This window comes from Parasteatoda tepidariorum, chromosome 9 (genome assembly GCF_043381705.1).
Source record: "Parasteatoda tepidariorum isolate YZ-2023 chromosome 9, CAS_Ptep_4.0, whole genome shotgun sequence".
Taxonomy (NCBI): domain Eukaryota; kingdom Metazoa; phylum Arthropoda; class Arachnida; order Araneae; family Theridiidae; genus Parasteatoda; species Parasteatoda tepidariorum.
The window spans coordinates 889,599-912,788 of NC_092212.1; the positions used below are offsets into that span (position 1 = coordinate 889,599).

At 29.7% G+C, this 23,190-nt stretch overlaps 2 protein-coding genes across 2 annotated transcripts; one reads left to right on the forward strand and one right to left on the reverse strand.

Moving 5' to 3' along the window:
* Positions 1-849: 849 nt before the first annotated feature.
* LOC139426424 (uncharacterized) lies at positions 850-4,372 on the reverse strand. The gene is made up of 2 exons (XM_071185285.1): positions 4,330-4,372; positions 850-1,544 (listed from the first exon to the last, which is right to left on the reverse strand). Exons 1-2 carry the CDS (start codon positions 4,370-4,372, stop codon positions 850-852), a joined length of 738 nt encoding a protein of 245 aa, XP_071041386.1.
* A 355-nt stretch (positions 4,373-4,727) lies between these two features.
* Positions 4,728-22,290, forward strand: LOC107444659 (uncharacterized). The gene is made up of 2 exons (XM_016058869.3): positions 4,728-4,924; positions 21,447-22,290. Exons 1-2 carry the CDS (start codon positions 4,733-4,735, stop codon positions 21,876-21,878), a joined length of 624 nt encoding a protein of 207 aa, XP_015914355.2. The 5' UTR covers positions 4,728-4,732; the 3' UTR covers positions 21,879-22,290.
* The last annotated feature ends 900 nt before the right edge of the window (positions 22,291-23,190 follow it).

The window sequence follows — 23,190 nt, forward strand, 5'->3', positions numbered from 1 at the left end:
AAGTTGTTCAGATTTTTAACTTTCACCGTGGTGGCGTCTGATAAAGCATTTTGCATATTAGTGTTTAAGTTGTCGATTGCAGTATCAATATCATCGTTAGATTTTATTTCATTTGGCCTCTTAAGTTTCAAATTTAGGATATTGTGGTAGAGCAGCCAATCTGTATTCTTTTTCTTAATAGTTTGCTCATTAATTTGTAGGTTAGTATTAATCAATACAGGCAGGTGATCGCTGCTGAGGTCATTGATAACATTAAGTGCAAATGCCGGAGGCATGTTAGTCATCATGATATCCAAGATATCTGGTCTGCAGTTATGCTTATATGGATAATGCGTGGGGTCTGTTGGCGCATATATTGTTAGGCCCAAATTTTTGACAATGATATGGAGTCTTATGCCTTGTCTATTATTTGTATTACAGCCCCATATGATGTTTTTTGCATTGAAGTCTCCTAAAATAATGGTGTCCATATTGTTATCAAAAAGTTCCTTAAAATATGACTCCTTCAGTTCATTGTTGGGGGGGTTGTAGAGTGAGGTGATCTTAATATCTTTATTTGCTAGTTGAATAATTACTGATGTTTCATCTATGAGGTCTTTGGTATTAGCATTGTATAAAGAAGAGTTAATACATTTTGAGACGTAGATCGCTGTGCCGCCACCGTTGTGCGTTGTGCGATCACACCTATAGGCATTATACATAGGTAGGTTGAGTCTTTGATTGGGCTTGGCGTGTGTCTCTGTAATGGCTATAACATCAGGGGTGTGTTCAGCGACAAAGTCAATTAACTCTGCCATTTTTGTAGTCATATTATTAGCGTTCCAGAGAATGATACTTAGCAAAATTGTTTTATTTCTGTCCATAATTTTCACTGGGGTTTCCTTTGTTTTTCTCAGTGTTGTAAGTTTGGGCACTGACTCTAGTAATAAGACTGTGGAGGTTGTTAGAAGCCTCAATGGCTTTAAGTAGTAATTTCTCAAGGTTGAGTTCCTCGTTTTCTGGGTTGCTGCTCAGGGCGCTAGCGTATGTTTTTGGGTATTCGCTACTTCTCGTAACAACATTCCTTTTGAAGTCATATGATTTACTTTTGTAGAACTGATTTTGTATTTTTTTGACTGCTTCTTTATATTTGTCGCATTTTTGTGCGTTGGCTGTATGTTCGTCATTACAGTTGCAGCATTTGGGTTTAGTATGCTCGTTGGGGCAGTCCTTTGTTAAGTGGTCGCCAGCGCATTTAACGCATTTAGGCGAGTGTTTGCAATTGGTCTGGCCATGGAAGAACGCCTGACATCTGTGGCACTGTGTTGGTCTATCTGATTTTTTATAATCTTCAACTCTAATGTTGGTGTTAAGAATTGATCTGATATTATAGATTTCCTTATAGTCTCCTAGTTTATTTAAATCGACTATGAAGATGGGCAGTTTGCGCTTATATTCGCCTTGTCTTTTTTTAAGTTGTGTTACCTTAGTAACTGGTAGGTTATGTCTCAAGAGGTCTTCTGTGATCTCCTCTTCAGTGAAATCGGGTGGGACGCTTTTTAGCACTACTNTGAAAGTAAAAAAAAAAATAACGAGTGAACGTGGTTTTTCGGGGGAGGGGGATCAAAGAGAAAACTTCTCACGTTAATGCCGTGACCCCGTAAACCGCGGGTTCAAACATAAAAAAAGTGGCTGACTCCCCCTCCCCCACACCTCCTCGCTGATCATTCGGTATGGTACGATGGACAAACATACCTGCGCGTGCTCTAGTCTGGAACAGTTCTTTTTCCTTTAATGGCATTTGCATATGTTTCTATGTTCTTAACCGTGACTGGTATTACGCAAACCCAAAAGACAAAGACTTCGCACCCACGGATATAACTAATTGTGCGGTTAATTTATCGTCGGTAAACATGTGGTGTCGGGTAAGTGGTCATATATATTAGCCAAATGTAACAAGAAAGTTACAAAAAAATGGTAACCCTATTACGAGCAACCGTTTGGGCTCCGAACTGCGAAGTTGCCTTTAGAGTGGAGGTTACGTTTACGATTGCTGATATTTTTCTCTCGTGTGATATACGTATTAAATAATTAAAATGAAACCACGTGTTTATTTATTTATTTATTTTTTGTATCTAATTATTTTTAAAACCCATTGCTACCAAACTAAACAATTTAATATCAACAATAGTTGAAATAAAATAAAAAAATTTATAAAAGCAAAATTAAGGGATAAATTTTGACTAAATCATGTGGAGAAAAAAAACTAAATCATTTAGGCGAAATATAAAAAATTGCCATACATTATTAATGTCAATGATGCTTGATTTATTTTGGCAAAAAGTACTAATTGGAATTAAAAAATAAGATAATATATACCAGGGGTGGCGAACCTTTATACACCAACGTACCATTCTCTCTAAAAAATTGCTTAATGAGGTCATAGACGTGCCGTCAAATTTTTTTGACTTCGTGATTATTGGGAAAATAATAATACTAAATACTATCAACTCAAAACTCTTTATTTACATTGAAAAAAGAAAAAGATCATTTTGCAATGTCTCAGTTATACACGTAATTCAACTTAAAATAACATCAGTATGACTTCTGTTGTTGCAGATTAGATGACAAATAACTTATATTAGGTTGTAAGATGTTAGTTTAGGCAAGACTGATGATTTTTTTTTCTGGTTATTTATTGTTAGCTTGTTTTTTACGGTTATTGTTTTTTTTAGTATTAATTTTTAATTTTATTATCAATAATTGTTTATTATTTTGTTTGTTTTTCGTGAATTTCAGTTTAATTGTTGCACATGCTTCATAAACATTTGTGTAATAACAATTCATAGTGTAGCAACAATTGTGATCGGGTGCAGTGCCCAAAATATTGTGTCGCGTGCAATAAATGGCACGCGTGCCATTGGTTCGCCATCCCTGATATATACTGAAGAGAAAAATTAAGGGATAAATTAGACTGATTCATGTAGGAGAAGCCAAGTGAATCCCCACACTATTATTTACGTCTGTGATGCTTCATTAATTTGGTAATAAGTAATAACTAAAATAAAAATTATAGGCTATGTACTTAAAAGCATAATTAATGAAGAAATGCCAGTAGTTCGTCAAGAATAACAACAAAAACTCGTTATTCTATTTTAGACACCAATGATTCTTGATTAATTTTGGTAATAAGTAATAAGTACTATAACTGAAAAAAACACTTATTAAAAACAAAAATAATGGAAAAGCATTGCTGATTTATTTAGTAGGAAATTGAAAATCGCCCTACTATTTCTGAAGTCAATAATACCTAATTAACTGTAATAATGGGGCATGAATTAAAATGAAACTATAAGCTGTGTACTAAAAAGCAAAATTAATGGGGAAATAGTTAAAATTAGTTAAGGTAAAACGTAAAAAATCGACATACTATTATTGACGCTAATGGTGCTGGTATAATTAATTTTGGTAATAGGTATTAATTGAAATTTTAAAAAAATAAGTTTTGTAGTGCAAAATTAATTAAGAATAGAACATAGGAGAAATATTAAAAGTTACCATACTATAATTGATGCCACTGGTGGTTAATTAATGTTGGTAACTGGTACTTTTGGAATTATGGTAATTGGAACACTTTTAATCAATATGAAATATACAAATGTAGGAAAATTTAGTACATGTTGTACTTGCGCAGTAATATCATTCCAAAAGATATTGAATACAGTTAATCGTTATTTTGATGGAATGAACTATAAGAAAAAAATCATGTTTTGCTTAAACTAATAACGTAAAGCCATCGGCAGGGACAAAATGGAATAATTTTAGCTTTATTAATTATGTTGGTCTTTCGGTTTTTATGCATTATTTAGTAGTGTTGTTCTGTTTGATAAATAGTTTAATTTTTTTTTTCTCCCTGAGGACGAGTATTCAGCTAGTGATGATATAAAAAGGCGGTATACGAAGGCAAGGTTTAAGCACCATTAACGGCAGAGGTTTTTGTGCGTGTGTTTCACATTTATGAAATGCAAATGCGACTTAGTTTCACTCTTAAGGCTCTACAACAAAGATAACATTTATTTCCGAAATTCGAACGACCCAGATAAACTGACGACCTTATGAAAATGTTGAACATTAAAAGTAACGAAAAAATCGCTTTGAAATATTATCATACAAAAAGTTGGTATTTTTAACAAATTATTTAATAAAAGAATCCCATTTCAAAATCTCAAAGTACATTTTCAGAAAAAATCGGTTCACTGCTAAACCATAATATTGGTACTTTAAACCATAGTACGGTGCGTACTCTAACTAACGTGTTCACGTTCAGATTGATAATAAGATTTAATTTACCTCGACCCTGTTTGAGTAGGCAGAAAATGTGTTGCTCGCTCATTCCTCACACATTTCGGACAGAACAGAGTGAAACGGATTTCATCCGATTATTTAAATTTGTGAATGGTCCCTTAATTATTTCAACTAACTGATGAGCGACAGCCGCGGTGAGCTTTAAAACATTCGGAAATGAACGCGAAAGTCAGAAAAGATGGGAGGGGGGGGGCAAAGAAACAAAAGATCACGATCGGGGGAGGTTTGAAAGTAAAAAAAAAAATAACGAGTGAACGTGGTTTTTCGGGGGAGGGGGATCAAAGAGAAAACTTCTCACGTTAATGCCGTGACCCCGTAAACCGCGGGTTCAAACATAAAAAAAGTGGCTGACTCCCCCTCCCCCACACCTCCTCGCTGATCATTCGGTATGGTACGATGGACAAACATACCTGCGCGTGCTCTAGTCTGGAACAGTTCTTTTTCCTTTAATGGCATTTGCATATGTTTCTATGTTCTTAACCGTGACTGGTATTACGCAAACCCAAAAGACAAAGACTTCGCACCCACGGATATAACTAATTGTGCGGTTAATTTATCGTCGGTAAACATGTGGTGTCGGGTAAGTGGTGATTAGAATTTATTTATTTATTCCCAATTTGAAGCTCTAATAGTTTTTATTCAATGTTCTTAAGCTCGTATATAATTTATTTTAATTGCGGTAAAATATTATTATAAGCTTAGCTATGTATATATATATATATATATAAAAGCTATATATATAATATTAGTGAAAGCAATTTTTTTGTTTATAAGATCTTTATTGCTTTATTTCCTAATGCTTTATTGATTAAGAGTTCATTTAAAGCCACGCATTGATTTCTTTTTTTGATATTGAAAACATATTAATAGATTGTTATAAATGTTTTTATGTATTTCGTTTCTTTAATTATTAGAATTTGATATTTTATTTGAGCTCCGACTTTCAAATCCAATTTTTACAAGAATTTTTTATTCTAATTTCACAAAAATGTTCAGAAAAAATTCCATTAATAGCTCTCTTAAATCTTTCATAAGAAGGATATGACATAATTAAAAAAAATAATAAATACTGGTTTAAGAATACTTGTCGAATTTTCATAAAATTTCATAGAAATTGATGCATTTAAAAGTTATAATAATCCAACCATAAGTGCTGCTTAAGAATTTTTCTCATGTTTCGTCATTATTTTCTTTTCCTTGTATTTTCAAATAATTTAGAGTATTTTAAAGTAATTTCTTTCTTTTTTAAAATAATTAAACTAAATTTATTAACTCGCAACTAACACAAATTAAAAATAATATAGTGCTATCCCTGTTCAATGTAACTGTTTTAGTATTTAAATTATTATTAAACATTTATTTATTGGTTAAATATTTGAAGACGAGAGGGAAAGAATGGTTTTTGTCCATTTTTAACAAAAATGGCGATTGGATCATTATCTGTTGTTGCATTTTGAGTAATTCAATAACGTGGAAAAATCGGTCTTTTCCCCCACAAAGGTATTTGCGAAGGATTTTAAGAACATATGTAATAATTGCGAATAATTTTAATCGGAAGAACATATTTAATTTTTAATATGCAGTGGATATTTAATATTTTCAAATAATTTTAATTGTAAAGACATATATAACAATTGAAAACAATTTTAATCGGAAGAACAAATATATTTGAAAATAATTTTCATTTGCAGAACGTATATAATATTTGGAAATAACTTTGATTCGAAAATCATATAATGTTTGAAAATAGCTTTACAAATTAAAACATAGATAACACTTGATTGTAATTATAATGAGAAGAACATTTGCAATTAGCTTTAACTGAAAAAAATACCTAAGAAATGTTAACCAATTATATACTTGTTGTGGCTTGGTATTAATTTACATATTAATGTTATGTATAAAACTAAATATCGAAAACTAAAAACCTTATGGAAATAATACTAAATTTCAATTCGGGTTAATATGAAACAAAAAATAGATGTTTATTTTTTAAATTAATTAATAAAAAAATGCTATAATAATAAGATATCTGTTTGTTTGTTCTTTTGTTTTTTAAAATTAAGTGTAAGATTCAAAAACTTTCAATGTGCTAAAAATAACCATTAGAATATAAAATAGCAATTTAAAATATAAAAATAAGAAGAAAATTATTTATTGCTCTAAAATTATATGAAACAAAGTATTTTAATGTATTAAAAGCAAACTTATAATAATATAAGCCTTTATGTAAAAAACAATTAGTACATCAAATTCTATTTTAGTTACGAGAAGAAAAAAAAAAGAATCAAGACTCTCCGATAGCAATCTACATTTTAACGTTTGATTTATGAAAAAAATTGCTCGTAACTATGACGAAAATTTAACACATCATGTACGAGCCAAAGAAATTAAATTTTCGTAGAACATTTTAAAAGAAATTTTCAGGCATAATAATTATATATATAAAAAAAATCTCACAATTTCAGTTAATTGACTTAAAATTTGTAAATAGTCCAAGTCTTAGAGCCAGGGCATTAATTCACAACGAAATAAGATTACAGTTTTGGATATTTATTGTAAATTAGTCAAAAGAAACATCTGTTTTATTAACGACTATGAATACTAAACAATAAATACTAAATTATTTAAATTTTAAAAACTCTATTAAGAATTAGCTTTTCACACTATTGCTATAAATTTTCTACTTGGTGAAAAATACTTAGCGAGGTTTTAAATTTTATGCAACTATATGATTATCTCCAAAAAAAAACATTAAATTCGTTTTTTAATTATAGTATAAAAATATAATTATCGCCTAAAATCATAATTATTGCATTGTTTTTAAATTTGATGTAATCATGTGTTGATCATCGAAAAGGAATATTGCTATACGATCATTTTCGTTCTTGACGATAAAAGCAAGCACCCTAGTATTGCATAATTATTCAAAATTACTTCACTATTTAATAAAATCAAAAGTATAATACAGATGTAGAAAGAAAATAAATATTGAATCAAGAATATTAATAAAAGATAGTAATCTTTAAAGTTAAAATAGTTGATATAATGTAAATTTTATGTGAAATTTAAAGCATTTTGTGAAATAAATTAAAATACAAAACCATGTTTGAGTTGATGAAATGTCATCAAATGATACAGCGTTTATTATTCATCGAATAATTGATACAATTCACTCGAATTATTATCATTATAATTAGTTTAATTCTCTTTAGAACTTTATCGATGTTTTGTTTATGAATATTTTTGTCGATCTTTTACAATTAAAACTCGGAAGTGAAGCTAATATTTTATACGTTTTTATTCAAAGTGTCGGGGAAAAAAAAATAAAAAATATTTGAAAATATTATCCGATATAAACTTCAATATAAGAAATTATTTTATTTGTTTCATCTGAATGCAAAAGCATTTCCTTTTACAAAAACAAAAAAATAATTACTATGTTATTTGTTTTAAAAAATAAGCCTTTTTCTGAGAAATACTGCAATAAATAGAACAAATGTGATTGTTACACACTATGGTCCAGCTCACTGTCCAGTCCTTTAGCTTGTACTCGAAACATCACGTTTTTCTATCTTTAAAAATTTTCGAAGTAAATTCATGAATAAAAAAGGAAAATATCGTTTAATAAGGAAATATACATTATTTCTTTTCGGATAAAATTAAACATTTTGTTGTGTTCTAATGTTTGATTTTGAATTCGAACTTGTGCCTTCTTGGCTTCAAGCTATTGTTAATTCTTGGTACAGTTAAATCCCGATTATTCGAGGAATTGAGTAACGCAACAGCCGCGAGAAAAAAACAATTTCCGTGAATAATCCGCAAAATGTTAGGAAGAATAGAATATCACTTACTTATTTTGTCCCGTTCAACTCTTTCCATGAAAATTTGTTTTGTTAAAATATTTCGCATATAAAAAATACAATTCCATAATTGCAAAACAATAATAATAATAATATATGTGTATGTATGTAGGTATGTACAATATATAACGATGTAGGTATATATTATATACGCATGTTTGTAGGCATATAATATCTATACATAATAAGTTTTATTTAGTCCGCGTAAGCTGAAAATACATAGAACCCATTAAATAAGTTAAAAATACAAAAAAGCAACGAAAAATTATAATTTAAAAAAAAAACGAAAAAACAAAATAAGGACCCTATATAATCTCGTCCTCCTCTAACACGATTATATCCGCGAAAAAGAGTGCTTTCGAATATTGTATTACTGTAACTGAAATATGCAGAACATATTTCCTATCATTTAAAAAATCCTTTTTCATTCAATAGAAATCAGTAATATATCTGTCATCTTTTTATACCACCACCTTGAATTGAGTACAGAATGAAAATCTATTTTTAGAGATTCCCTCTACTTCTGCCTAACATATTAGCATAGAATTTGAAAACCGCGTTATAGGGTTGCTAATGTTTTAATTTCATTAAAATTCTCTATGATTTCTCCCGATTTTCCTTGGCGAAAACTGTGCTAACATTACACTTGCTTGGCCCTGCAGCAGCACCAACCATGCCATTTATTAATTAATACGCATGAATCATTTTTTTACTTTGGAGCTCCATATGGTTACACATAAATTTCAAAAACAAAACATTTTTATTTATTATAATTTGATTCTTTATTAAACAATCTATGATTTTTGTTAAATAATTGCTTGCCTACATCAGACTGGAATAATACCAATCAACATTCTCTTCAACGAATGATAAATTCATAGACCTTCTCAAACTTAGGGTAAGAACATCCAACCTCTTCAACCAGTGGAATCGAAACCAAACTTGTACTCATCAACATTTTCAACTTACGGTATACGCTAATCAAGCCTCTTCAACAAAATATAAACTTCATCTAAAACAATCATAACTATTTTCCTTGATAATAACCAAAGCAAAAAATATCGAAATAGAGGGAGAGAGAAGTTCAGAATGTAGAGAAAACATGGAAATTACAGAATAATGAAAAAAGAAAAAAAAATTGAATAAAGCACTATATATATATATATATATATGGAAATGGTACAGTTTTGCTCATTTCTGTACTTTCATTTGTGCTTTATAAAAAAAAAAATTCTTTTTGCTCTAGTCTTTATAGTACTAAGTATACCCAATATCGAAACTTGGTTCAATGTAAATTTGTTTTAATCTATTAAGTGTTAAGTTAAATTTGTGATTTCAAATATCTTTCATAGTGGAAAAAAAAACCACTTTGGTAAGAATAGGCTTCTACTCAAAGTGGAAATTGCAATCTAATTTGAACAACAATATTAAATTTTAAGTTATTTAACGAAAACTGATAGGCAATAAAGGGAAAGAAAACATTTTAATTAATGTTTTACGAAATTAAAGTATTTGGAATTTAGCAATATTTATCATAAAAGAGTATACTCAAACCCAGTTTTATAATTATATAAAGAACTGTCGAAATAATATAATCCAAGATTGAAACTGATTTAAGCAAATTCAGAAAACAGAAACATTTTTTGGGGGATAAGTTATGTAGTCTTAAGTGCTGGCAGTTACTTGACATTTTTCATCACGTCAATTTGAACGTCAAATATTTCAAAGTTTCCTTCGCGGTACACACCTCTTTCATTTACTAATTCTAATTCCTTTAATTCCTATTCGAAAAATAAATAAAAGTTTGCAGATTGTTTTTTAAAAAAAGCTTTGGACCCTATAGTTTTGTTTCTACTCTAAATAGAGTATTATGGCATGAACACGTTTAATAAAAAAATACAGTTCTGAATTTTTGGTTGTCATCTGTATTTATTACGCATTCTCCATTCTTAGAAAATCAGTTCAACTTGAATCCGTAAAATCGATATCTTGAACTATAATCGGGCTCTGATTCGATGCAATAAGGTATATTAAATTTTCAACTGTGCAACCGTTCAAATTGAACCCTAGTACCCCGTCATCAAGTTAGAGGACTATGATCGTGAAGATTTAATTTAGTACGACGTGTATCAAATTTTTAATAATTTATTTCTAACGTTGTATCTTTTAATAAGTTCGCAATTTGTTAAATATTTATCACCGTACTGTTGTTATTCCTCAAAGCTATATTTAAATTAATTCATAATTTATGATCAAACATTTATACTAAAAATACGATTTAAAATAATGTATGTTCAACAACATTGAAATCATGTTAAGGATTTTATTGAATGCATTCACTTTTTAATCATTTATTGCAATGAAAATAAACAACCTGATTTTTGTTTCTAAAATTAGAAAAACATGTTTCAATTCTCGTTGAACTATCACGAACAGATTTAGTTAAACATTTTTGAAATTGCAAATAATCGAAGAAAACATGAGATTTTTGAATTTTTTCTAAATCAAGTAAAAAAATATTCTTTTCATTATAATTTTATTTTATTTTATAACCGTAGTTGAACAGCCAACCCAATTTTGGATTTTCTTTATGATTGCAAAACTTGACGAAAATATATTAAATGCACCTGTGAAAACAGTAAATGATCAGAATTAATCAACACTCACGCACAGAACTGAAAGACGCAAACAATTTCCAATATTGTTTTATTTTTATAATTTTTTGCTTTTCTCGGTGGTTTTAAGATATCAAATGAAGCAAAACATGTTTTAAGAAGTTCATTCCTTCAAAATAAAGATTAATTGTAATCTATTTCCAATTGGTATCAATATTAGCATATTTAGCACTTATTTAAAAATATCAATTAACATAATAACAGTAGTAACCAATATAAAATTAATGAAGTATCCATGGCGCCATAGGCCGTTTTTTATGGTTTTCCCAAATGAATAAGTACTTTTTTTCTCACTAATTTAGCTTTTTCGAACAAAATGTATATTTACATTTTAATTTGTACTTATTTACAAAATTAATTAAGCATCATTGGCATCAATAGCAGTATTTTAAGTTTTAATACACGAATAATCATATTTTCTAAATTATTTAGCATTTTGATACATTTTTTTTATATTTCAATTTGTACCTATCACCAAAATGAGTTGACTGTAGTTCACAAAACTGATTAGAAACGACCCTACTATTTTTATAATCATTTTTAGAAAACAAACTAATATCGGTACTTATTTCAAAGGCCGTAAAAAATCACCCAATGGGATTTTTTGCGGCTTATAAACCGTATAAGTTAAGTTATGAGTTTTAAGTTTACCGTTAAGTTATAAGTATATAGAACACGTTGACACCCATAATTCTTAATGAAGTGGGTATTATATACTTCTGATATTAGTATTGTGATAATGAGAAAATATTATGACTAGGTACATAATATAGGTACTGTGGAGAAAAAAAAATTTAACACCCTCCAAAATGGATAAATACGCTAATATCACCATCCAGCGCATTCATGACAAATGATAGACAAACTTTTCTTTTCTTTGTAATCTATTGCGGTGCGGCTTCATACTATTACATTTAGAAGTACAATGAGGAAAATAAGAAAAATAATAAAAACAACCACCCTGAATAACTTTTGATCTAATGATGGGATCTCCACGCTCTGGGACTCAATCTTAAGGGTTCGAGAAAGCGATTTCAAATAAGCTAAGTAATTGGTGCAGACGATATTTCAAATTACGAAAACTCACACAAAAACACACTTTTTCTGAATAAACATATCTTTTTTTCGACGAATACGGATTTCTGCCAAAAAAAAATATAGAGCCGCAATCGGGGTAAAAAAGGTCCCAATAGTTTGGTCATGAGAGCGATCCAAAATTTGGACCTCTAAATATTAATTTTACGTTTTGCGTATTTCGCTATATCTCGGGAAGTTTTTAAGCTAATTGAAAACCTTTTAAACGCAAGTATAAAATTCATTTATAAAAAGATAATTCCTTGCAAAAAACAATCTTCAGTAAAGAGTCCTAGAACGTGAAGATATGATCCTTAAAGCAAAAGTTATTAAGGGTGATCCGTTTTTAGTTTTGCACTCACTAAAACAAAGATAAACTATATATATGGTATTATTTAAAATGTCACATTCAGAATTTACCATATTCTTAAAATATGGCTTTTTAATATTTCTGAGTTTCCACTCATTAAGTTTACTGAAACACGTTTTAAAAGCTTGAATATCCATATAAGAAGGTTTCATATAGCTTTACAAATTCAATTTTTGTGACGTCAGCATTCCCATACGTTACGAGATTGATTGTCAAGATTGATTTTAGTTGAGATTATCTAAGATAGGAACGAATAATTCATAAGAACGTGCGATATAACTCATTTTTGAGATATTAGAGTCGAGCGAAGTACTCATAAAATATTTATCAAGCACTATGGAAAACTCCTACTTTGGTATCGTGAACCAATATTTGGAGAGAGTTTTAAATGAGACAGGTGCACCGTGTCTTTGAACACCAACATGAATGCAGATCGGTTCAGAATTGTGCATTTGTGTTGAGGTAAATGAACATATACACTCTCTGCTAGCTTTAGATAGATTTTAATATAATATTATTTATGGTAAGGTTTATTCTAAACCAGTGTTTCCCAACGTGGGGCCCACGCCCCACCGGGGGGCAATTTGATTGTAAAGGGGGGCAATTCAAAAATGAACTCGACATGAGTTTAAACCTTTTGCTCTGGGCTATTTAAATGCAATGCGAGATTTCGGTGACAAAATCGAAAGAAAAAAGCAAATTCTTAAATAATTGCGGTCAATAAATATTATGTGACTTAGGGATTTTTTAAGCGACAAACCTGAAAGGAAGTATCTGTTTACAGTCGATGGTAAAGCATTTATGAGTTATTTAGCAAATATCTTTGAAAAACTGAATATATTAAATAAGAAACTTCAAGGAACAAATAAAACTCTTGTTGATGCAATAGCGAAGATATTTGGCTTCATTACCCTTATTGAGTTATGTCAGCAGGGACTGATTTACAGGAGGGCATTCGGGGCACGTGCCCGGGGCCCCCAACATTTGAGGGGCCCCCTNTACTTGTTATTGTCTATCATCTGAAAATTCTATCGGCTGATTTAAAAGAAAGATATTCTGATTTAAAGCAAATTTATTTTCCAACATGGATGTTGCAGTCCATGTTAGTAGATTTGTCTGATATATCAAGTATATTAAGAAAAATTTGCAGAAATGCAAAATGATGAGTCAATTAAAACTTTATTTAAGATGAAAGGAGTGATGGCATGGCTTCGTGAGGAAACAGAAAACAAATACCCAAATTCAATCAAATGTGCAAGAAAACTATTGTTACCGATACAATCTTCATATTTAGCTGAATGTGGATTTAGTGCTGTAAATGATTTCATTGGTAAAAAAAAGGAAATCGTCTGGATATAACACAACGGCGAGACTTGAGACTGAAGCTAACCATATTGGAACCTAAGATAAAATCTACGTGCAGCGAGCATCAAGGGCAAGAATCTCACTAAATTAAAATATTAAATTATTATAGAAAAATCTTTATAAAGACTTAATCTGTATAAAGAATCTTAAAATTATTTCGAATTTGAATTTTAGTTCTTCATTATATGTTCTGAAAATTTACTTACTTTGTTTCGCTAACAATTTCCTAAGTTTCTTAAGTGAACAATTCGATCTTTTAATATTAAAAATTATGTATATGTTACATAGGGGGGCATGAGAATTTTAGAAAGGCTTAGGTGGGGCATGGTACAAAAAAGGTTGGGAAACACTGTTCTAAACTGTGCAACCTATCGTTCGGAAGCAATACATCTATTGTAAGAATGGTTTTATTTCATAACCGGTATTAAACAGCTATCTCATTTTTGACCTTACAGTTATCGATTTTCATCTTTATAGCCCTGAAATTTTATCACAACCCATAAGACTTCCTAGTTGAAGCATTGGGATAATCTAGCCCTCGTTTTAGAAGTATCGAACCCACATTTACATCACACGGAGAGAAAAACCCCGAAAATCTTCCATAGTTAGCCAGAGGGATTCTAACCCATGATCCATCTACCAGTGAGGATATTTTTACGTCAGCACTGTAGTCGATGCGAGCCGGGAGCAGAGTTCGCATCCCTCGATCACCTGATCCACCGAGACTCCGTATGGGTCCCCTAGGGGAATCCGGCTGTTTGCAAATATCGCCAACAATTAAATTAGTATTGCACCAAATTATTGAAAAAATTTTCAGTATATTTCATTTTTACAGAAATCAATTAATGTTTTTAGACTTATTGGAAAATGTGTAAAACTTTCAGTGAGTCTGAATTCGCTTCGGCTGATTGCAATAAGTCTTGTTCTCGCCTACTGTTTGAATACAGAAACATAGTGCATCCATTCAATAATTATTAGTTTACATGTAAATGAAATGTAAACTGTAACTGAGTTGCGTTTAATACTGTCATACGACTGAAAATAGCGAAAGGATTTAAAAACTGTTTGTATCGAATTAGTAAATCAAAAGTTTATTTCTTCATTTTTCTGATGTAAAATTTGAGAATATAAGAATTGCACAAATATTATTTGAACCTTTATTTTTAAAGTGGAATAAGAGTGCTTTTGGAGAAGAAAAAAAAAAGATGACGTATTAGTGGTTTTAGTGTAAACTAGGTGGTTAAGCCCACTATTCGCTGCAGCTCACCTAACCAGATGATACATATTCCTCTTTACTCCGAATTGAAACATAAGGCTTCTATCATTCTATTTGTGACCAAATATTTTGACTCTCTCCACGTCTTTCCAATAATTTTTAATTCGTTTACAATCGCTCTATGCCCAGCATTTTTAGGTTTTCCTAAGCCTAGTTAAGTGCCACTGCCTACACTGATGTTTTTTAAAGGTTTTTCACTGCCCGGTATGCCCTACATCAAAGGGTTTTTTTAAGTGCCACTGCCCAGTATGCATTTAACCGGCACTTCGAACACTGATGTTTCTCCTAATATATCCTCAACAGATATTAAAACATTGAATCAACGAATAACTTAATATCAAATCAGATATAACAAATATTTCGGACATTCACCAAAGCGACTATGTAATTTTAGATATTCACCGGTGAAATTTGACATTCTCTTGATTTCAGTTTCTTCATGATAACATACATAAACCCTGAAAGCCTATTACAGCCATAAAAGTCTTACATTACCTCCCGTTTATCATGAAAACCTGATTGTCATTATCAATTAAATGAATTATTCGCGTCGATTCCTTTTAGTTAATATTTGTTTTACATCAAAAAAATCCACTTCAATAATGCCAATGTGCATAAAAATATGCTTTTCTAATTGTTTTTGCTTTGTATTATTGAAAGTGAAATAAATCAAGTTGGAGCTAAAAAAAAAATCATTTATTCGTTATTTTACCATTTTAATAATCATTATTGCACTTTAAAGTAAATCACATCATTTTATGATTTTAAAGTTGAAGCCACCAGCACATTCATAACGCCTCGGGCTAACTCGTTAAAGAGAACGATCAATGTTCATGCGCACAATTATACCAAACATACAACCATTGTTGTTGGAGCAAAGAGATTTAACTCTGTGTTTAATATTATTATAACAATTGAAATACTATTAACGTCTCACTGATACTCATAGGTTCATTTACATGAAGAAATCAAAGGAAAGCGCAAAATTAGTAATTTCTCGTTCTGGAAGCTTTGTTTAACACAAATTAACTCATGACCATAAGGGCGATTTTCAAGCATCGAGAAGAACACTTCACAGTTGTCAATTACTAAAAAGTAATGAATGTAATCCAAAGATGACAGCGCCTCTCTCTTTCTCTAAAATTATACACATAATTTTTATCGATGCATGCATATCTGAATAATATTATAGTTCACAGCATTCACCAACGATTCAACGAATGTATGCATTTCTGCTATAAATATGAATTATTATTATAATTATTTGAATTCATTGGCGATTCTTATGACGTGGGAGTTTTAAAAAAATGCCGTGAACAGAAGATGGCTGTGGGCGGGGAAAAAAGTAGATCAAGGCGTTGAGTATTAACTCAAAAAATAATGAATCAGCTTAATTTTTTTAATNCAACATATTTCATATTACAATATATATGTTCATTATTAAACTTTTTTTTTCTTTTGCTCTAGTCTTTATAGCACAAAGTATACCCAATATCGAAACTAACTTTGAATTATGGTTCATTGTAAATTTGCTTGAATCCATTAAGTGTTAAATTCAAAGTGTAGAGGAACATGGAAAAATTACAAAATAATAAAAAAACGAGGAAAAGATGACTATTGAAAAAAATTTTAATAAAAATCTCAAAAAAAAGGATATAACCTCTTCATCGGCTCACACGATCGTATCCGAAAAAAGGACAGCTTTCTAATACAATATCAATATAGCCAAAGCAAAGTATATCAATACAATAGCGTGAGGAGCACTCAAAAAAAAAATATTTTTTTTTTTAGAAACAAAATAGAACAGAACATTTTAAGTAATAAATATCGCGTAAAAACGGAAAATAAAATGTAAAGAAAAACCAGAACAAAACATAAAACGAAATCTATAAAGTGAATAGCGAATTCAAATAAACTTTCATGAACGGGACAATTTTCGAGAATGATTCAAAATATTTTCGTAATTAGATTGCCAGATTACAAAATATGAAAACAGCAGCGCATATTGAGGGATTTATAGAGCGCTTACTGACTGCAGTATCGAAGCGCGTTTGATTTGTTCGTTACCAAGGATGGGTCCAAAAATGGATGTGCGCAAGGTAATATTATACTGGATAATTTAAAGAAGTTTATAATTAATAAGGTTGATATTTTAGTATACAATTTAAATAATTTTAGAAAATTAACTTTCATTTAAATAAAAAAGAGAGAGAGAAATAAGCAAAAATCGCATGTTTTGCTGATATTTTCAGCCACGGATTTGCCCGAAATGTATTTGCACAAAGTAAAAATTATATAAATCAGAAAAAAAGTTTTTAGTAAACTTATTTACAACAACATACAATTAACTCAATGATTTTATATAGAATTTAATTACTTTAGTTGGGTATCCATTGTGTTTTTTTTTTATCAAATTTTGAAAGAGTTTGTCGATTTTATTTTTAGTAAATATACATTACTATATATTCTTTTGATTAACTCTGTTCATATGATTAAATATGGTGTTTAAATAGATGTTATTAGAAACATTAGAATTCCAAGTAATTAGTTTATTTATATTAAAATTAAAACCATTCCTTTTGTCGTATAAATCAACAAAGCAGATATTTACTTCTTTTATAATACGAAAATCCAAAAAATTGAAAATAATATTATCATCATGATTACGTCCTTATTTAATAAAACTGTGTAATCTTGAAAATTAAAGATAATTAAATCATCAATAAATCTAAAAACAAATTTAATATTACGAGTATAATTTTTTTTCTCCTTAATAGTGCAAGAATAAGTTAGCTAAGAGAGATGAAAATTAGATCCTTGTGGTATTTGAAGAAAAATATCTTTTCCATTGTAAAGATTATTATTAAAAAGACAAAAATTAATTATAATTTCCCAATAATCAAAATCATAATTAAGGTTATTTTTAGAATCGTAATAATAATTCAAAAGAATATTTTTTACTTTAGAAAGGGGAATGCTATTGAAAAGATCCTGGAAATCAAAAGTCGCAATAGAATAAATTTTATTATGTTTAATAAATTCTAAAATAGTTTGATTATTAGTGATAATCCAAGGAAAACCTTCGTTAATAATATTATTAATACTTTTATTTAAGTAGTTAGGAAAGTATTAGACCCCCTCATGTGATTGTTCTAAAATTTACAGAATTTTATGAAATTTAGGACTGATAATTAAGTAAGGAAATTGTATATTGCTAATTTTAATTTTTAACCTCTCATATAAAACTAAAATTTTTTTAATGGTATTATTATTATTTAAATTACTAAGCTTGGAATTTTTGCTATTTTTCAACTCCATATTGAAAAGTACAACATAGAATTTTTTACAGAAGATTGCATAATTATGCTTAGCTTTGTCTATGGGGATAATTATAAAGATTTTTTGTAGTTTCTTAATTGATTGAACAATTTTTAAAAAATTCGTTGAATTCCTACTGTTATTTAAATTTTCCTCATTATTGAAAACAAAGTTTTTAAAATAATAATAAATAGCCCTTTTCTAATCTGTTAACATACCTAAAAAAAAAGAGAATCTATTTGATATCTTCAAACAAAAACTATTAAGATCATTAAGTATTTTAGAATTTTATTAATTGATGTATGGTAAATAGGTCTAAATTTTGTGTCTTTTATCATTAAATTCCTAAGTTCTACGTTTTCTATAATATTTAAATTACCAATAATAATATGTTTATCAACGAAATCAAAATATTTCTCTCCTTCACATACTTTCATAATCGGATAAATTAATCCTCCCTAAATTTTTGCTAATATTATTATAATTTAATATAGCTCAACCAAGAGATTCATTATATTTAAAGCTTTTAATTATGTTAAAATCTTTTGATGGAAATAAAACTTTTAAATTTACAAATATATTATGAAATTTGATCTTATCGAAAATAGGGTTTTAAAAGTTAAATATGAAATATAAATTATCTAAATTTTTCTTTTTAATTGGAACTATTTTACTCATTTTAGCTTTTACAGAATCAAAAGAAAGAATTTGGAAGTGTAAATTAATAGAAGAATAGTTAATAATAAGATCTTGAAGCTTACAGACATCATTATTCTTAAGGGAGAAAACAAAATCTTTCATTTGTTTAATATTATGATGATTATTAAAATCTTTTTCCTTATTAGAAATGAAATTTGTAATTAATTTGTCACTATTAAGAGAGTTTCTATTAGTTCTTGAACCCCGTTTACCTCGATTTGTACGCTTATCTTTAATATGAAAAAGTGAATAAGTTGAGGAGTTATTAAAGTTAATCTGTGTATGTTGGAAGGTATCGTTTTGCCCATACAGCAAAATTGTTTTTTATAAAACCATGTAGTAAGTTTCTTTTTGTTGTCTTAAATTAAAATCGTCTACTATATCTGAAATATAAATTTTGACACTGTTAAAATTATGCTCGCTAAAATGACTCAATTCCAAGTTATTGATAATTTTTTTATTGTTTATATCTGAACGGTGTTGATCAATTCAAATATTAAGAGAGTAACTGGTTTGCGTAACATATTTCATATTACAAAAACCACAGGTTAACATACAAATAACATTTACAAACAAATTTGGAGCTATCGTTATTATGAATTACACGTTTTTTGTCAATATTAGGGCAATCTTTTATTAAAAGACTTCAGGTATTGAATATAATTCAAAAATCTTTTACTTTCAGAGTAGCAGGATGTCGATCCTCTGAATTAGGCTCTTCGTACCGGTTACAACGTGCAGAATAATTTAAATATTGAACATATTTTTAACCAGGGACTAAATTGTTATAGCTGTTTAAATCCATAAAAATAGGCTCAACGTCCCAAACGCACGAAATTGGAAAAACGAAATAAAAACGGAAACAAAAGGAAAACGAGAGTAAGTTATTAGATAATATTAAGCGCTAAAGCTTCATCAAATAGGATCACTAAAACATATCTCAATAAATAAATACAAAAAGGAAAAAAGAGAAAAACTAAGAAAAACAATACGTTTTATTCACTGCGCATAAGCTGCAAGCATGTAAAACTTATAAGTTCAAAATGTAGAGGAAACATAGAAAAATTATAAAATAATGAAAAACGAGATTTTTTTATTAATAAAAATCCGGGGGGAAAAAAGATATTATCTCATCATCAGCTCACATGATTATATCCGCAAAAACGAGTGCTTTCCAATATTGTATCAATGTAGCCATAGGCGAAATATATCAATACAATAGTATGAGGAGCACTAAAAAAAAACATTCTTTTTTTTCTAAACAAAATAGAATAGAACACATTAAGTATTAAATATCAAGATTCAAAGAAAAAGATATATAAAAGCAGAAAATAAAATGCAACGAAAAAACAGAACAAAACATGAAACGAAATCCATACAGCGAGTAGAGAATTCAAATAAATTTACATCAACGGGACAATTTTCAGAAATTATTTAAAATATTTTCGTAATAAGATTGCCAGATATGAAAACCAAAGCGCATATTGAAATTAAAGTGCGAATAGAGAGATTTTTATTTTAAATAATTTTCTTCTCTTTTTTTTTTTTTCTTTTCTTTTTGTATATTGCGCTGTACATGCATATATATAGAGAGATAGATATAATTATTATGAGAAAATATAAATATAGATTCTTTTTCAGGTCAAAACAGACATAAATTAACAACATTGACACATTAAACAACATTGAAGCAACAAACGACATTAGGTTAAACATAGAATAACGAACTGATATTGATTTCACGACAAGTTCAAGTTCAATGTCTGCTGCAGGAGACTTTTATAAAACATTGAAAATAATTTTATTCCCATTTTACAGGAATAAAATTAGCAGTTTAATTTTTTATTCTGTTGAATTACATTAATGACACACTTAATTCTGATGACTTTGTTGAATTACATTAATGCTACACTTAATACTGAGTTTGACTACTTTTATACTGTTTCTTGCTTTAATGTCTAAAGTAAAAATATTTTTTTTTGTAACTACATTATTTTTATTCTGTTAAGATACAGTGCTGTCTACCACGCATTTTATTCTTTACTATACTCTGTTCCATGTTTCATATTTACTCACTCTAGTTTCAGTGTTTTCTCCATACTACAGTCAACAACAAAACTACATTCAAACCTCGAAGGTTTCTGCTATCATATATTAACATCAGTAACAACACTCCGTTCTTTCTGGCAATTTAAACGAAGTTATAACAGCATCAAAAATTTTTACATTATACTACAGTTAAACTACGTTCATTCTTACAGTATTTAATATGGACCATAATATGCCTTAAATTACTTTCAGCAGCAAAACTTCGTTCATTAGAAACGAAGTCTCAACTGTGCTGTGAAGAAAAACAAAACAAAAAAAAGGATGTTATTAATTACAGTGTACTGTCAAAAGCAAAACTACTTACGCTATACTTAACTTACTTTATTTAATGCTGTTGAATTCTTTTGTTTCAGGCATTGTTTCTACTGGTGACCGTGTACTTCGCCGAAACAGCTGTCATATCCAGGCGAAGCACCACAGCTGGAATCTATGGAAGAGTGGTGCCCATTCCTGCCGGTACCAAAGCCCACTACAATATCCAGAACTTTGCCGGTCCGGGCACCTACAAATTTGGCTATGATACCGGATCCGGTCCCAATCAGTCTTTTCGTCAGGAAGAGAGAGGTGCGGATGGAAAAGTGAAAGGACGCTACGGCTATGTCGAACCATCCGGTGCACTGAGGGTTGTAGAATACATGGCCGATGCTTCAGGTTTTCACATCATTAAGACCAGGACAATGGTGCCGGACATGAAACCCAAGCCAGCGGTGAAAGTCCGGACACCTTTCGTGGGACCCTTACCTCCCTTCATTCCGACAAGTTACGTCGTCAACTTAGCCGGTTAGTCAGCATAAACAGTCAGCATAGATCCCGGTGTATACGACATATATCTGCTGTTGTCTAATCTTTGGTTCAAATCCAAATGTTTGTCTGTGATATTTCTTTTACTATACTTTGACTGTAAATATAAAGTGCAGTGTAAAGGGAACTCTGCTGCATGCTTTCATTTAATGAGGCAACTATTTATTCTCTTAGGGACAATTCTTATGTGTCATCGGCCTCTGTATTGTGCCATAACATTTTTCTTTAAAAACAATAATTCCAGTCACGCATCCATTTACTTGTACAAAAAATTTTACATGATTATTGTGTACAAAATATTTTGTTTATCGTGTTTTATTTTAGCAATATTTCATAGTTCATCATTTTGGCTTTGAATTCTGTAAATAAACAACGATGAATTTTTGAAAAGAAAAAGGAGTATTTCATTACATGTGTATTATGTGACTTGCTGTGTTTGGGGTTATCGAAATTTGAATATTACAATATACAGTAAAGAAATATTAATTTATTATTGAAATTTTGATACATTAATTGATTTTTCCAATTCATCTAAACAACATTAGTTAATTTAGTCAAACTTTTATTAGTAAAGTGAAACTTAACAACATTCACGATAACATCGCGTTCGATAATTATCCTCATGCTTTCGATATTTTCGCATTCTTATATATCGTTTCTATAAAGATCATTATATCGTCTTTGTGATAACTATCGTTATCGATACTATTCAGGATATTATGTCAGAATGCATTCCGACATTTCATGTTCGGAATATATCGTTGTCGATACTGATCACGATATAATTGAATTAGAAAATGATATGATATTCGATATATATTGTAAAGCACTGTAATGAAATGAGAATACTTTTTTTAAATATTGGTTTCATGATGTCTAAGTAATATCGATATTTTACTATAAATCGTTATATCGCCACGCAGTAGTGATTTATCAAAAATTTTTACATAATTAAAGAAGAAAAAAAATCTGGAAGACGAACTCACTTCATAAAGAAGTAACTTGTTCTTGAAATGGATCACTTTAACTATTTTTTATTTTACTTTATAACTGTCGATGAACAGCTCACAGAATTTTTGAGTTTATGACTACTACTGTTCAACGCCGTAGCTTTGCTTTGAACCCAATCCAGAAAACAAAGGAACTCCTGGAACAAGTATTGGGAGAAATTTGCTTTCGTGGAGGACTCTTTGATGGAACTAACCCGCATTTGCGTTACATGTAGAGAAAGAGCACGGGAACCTCTCACGGTTAGCCTGACGGCAAAGGGACTATAACGCATGATCCGTCTACCCC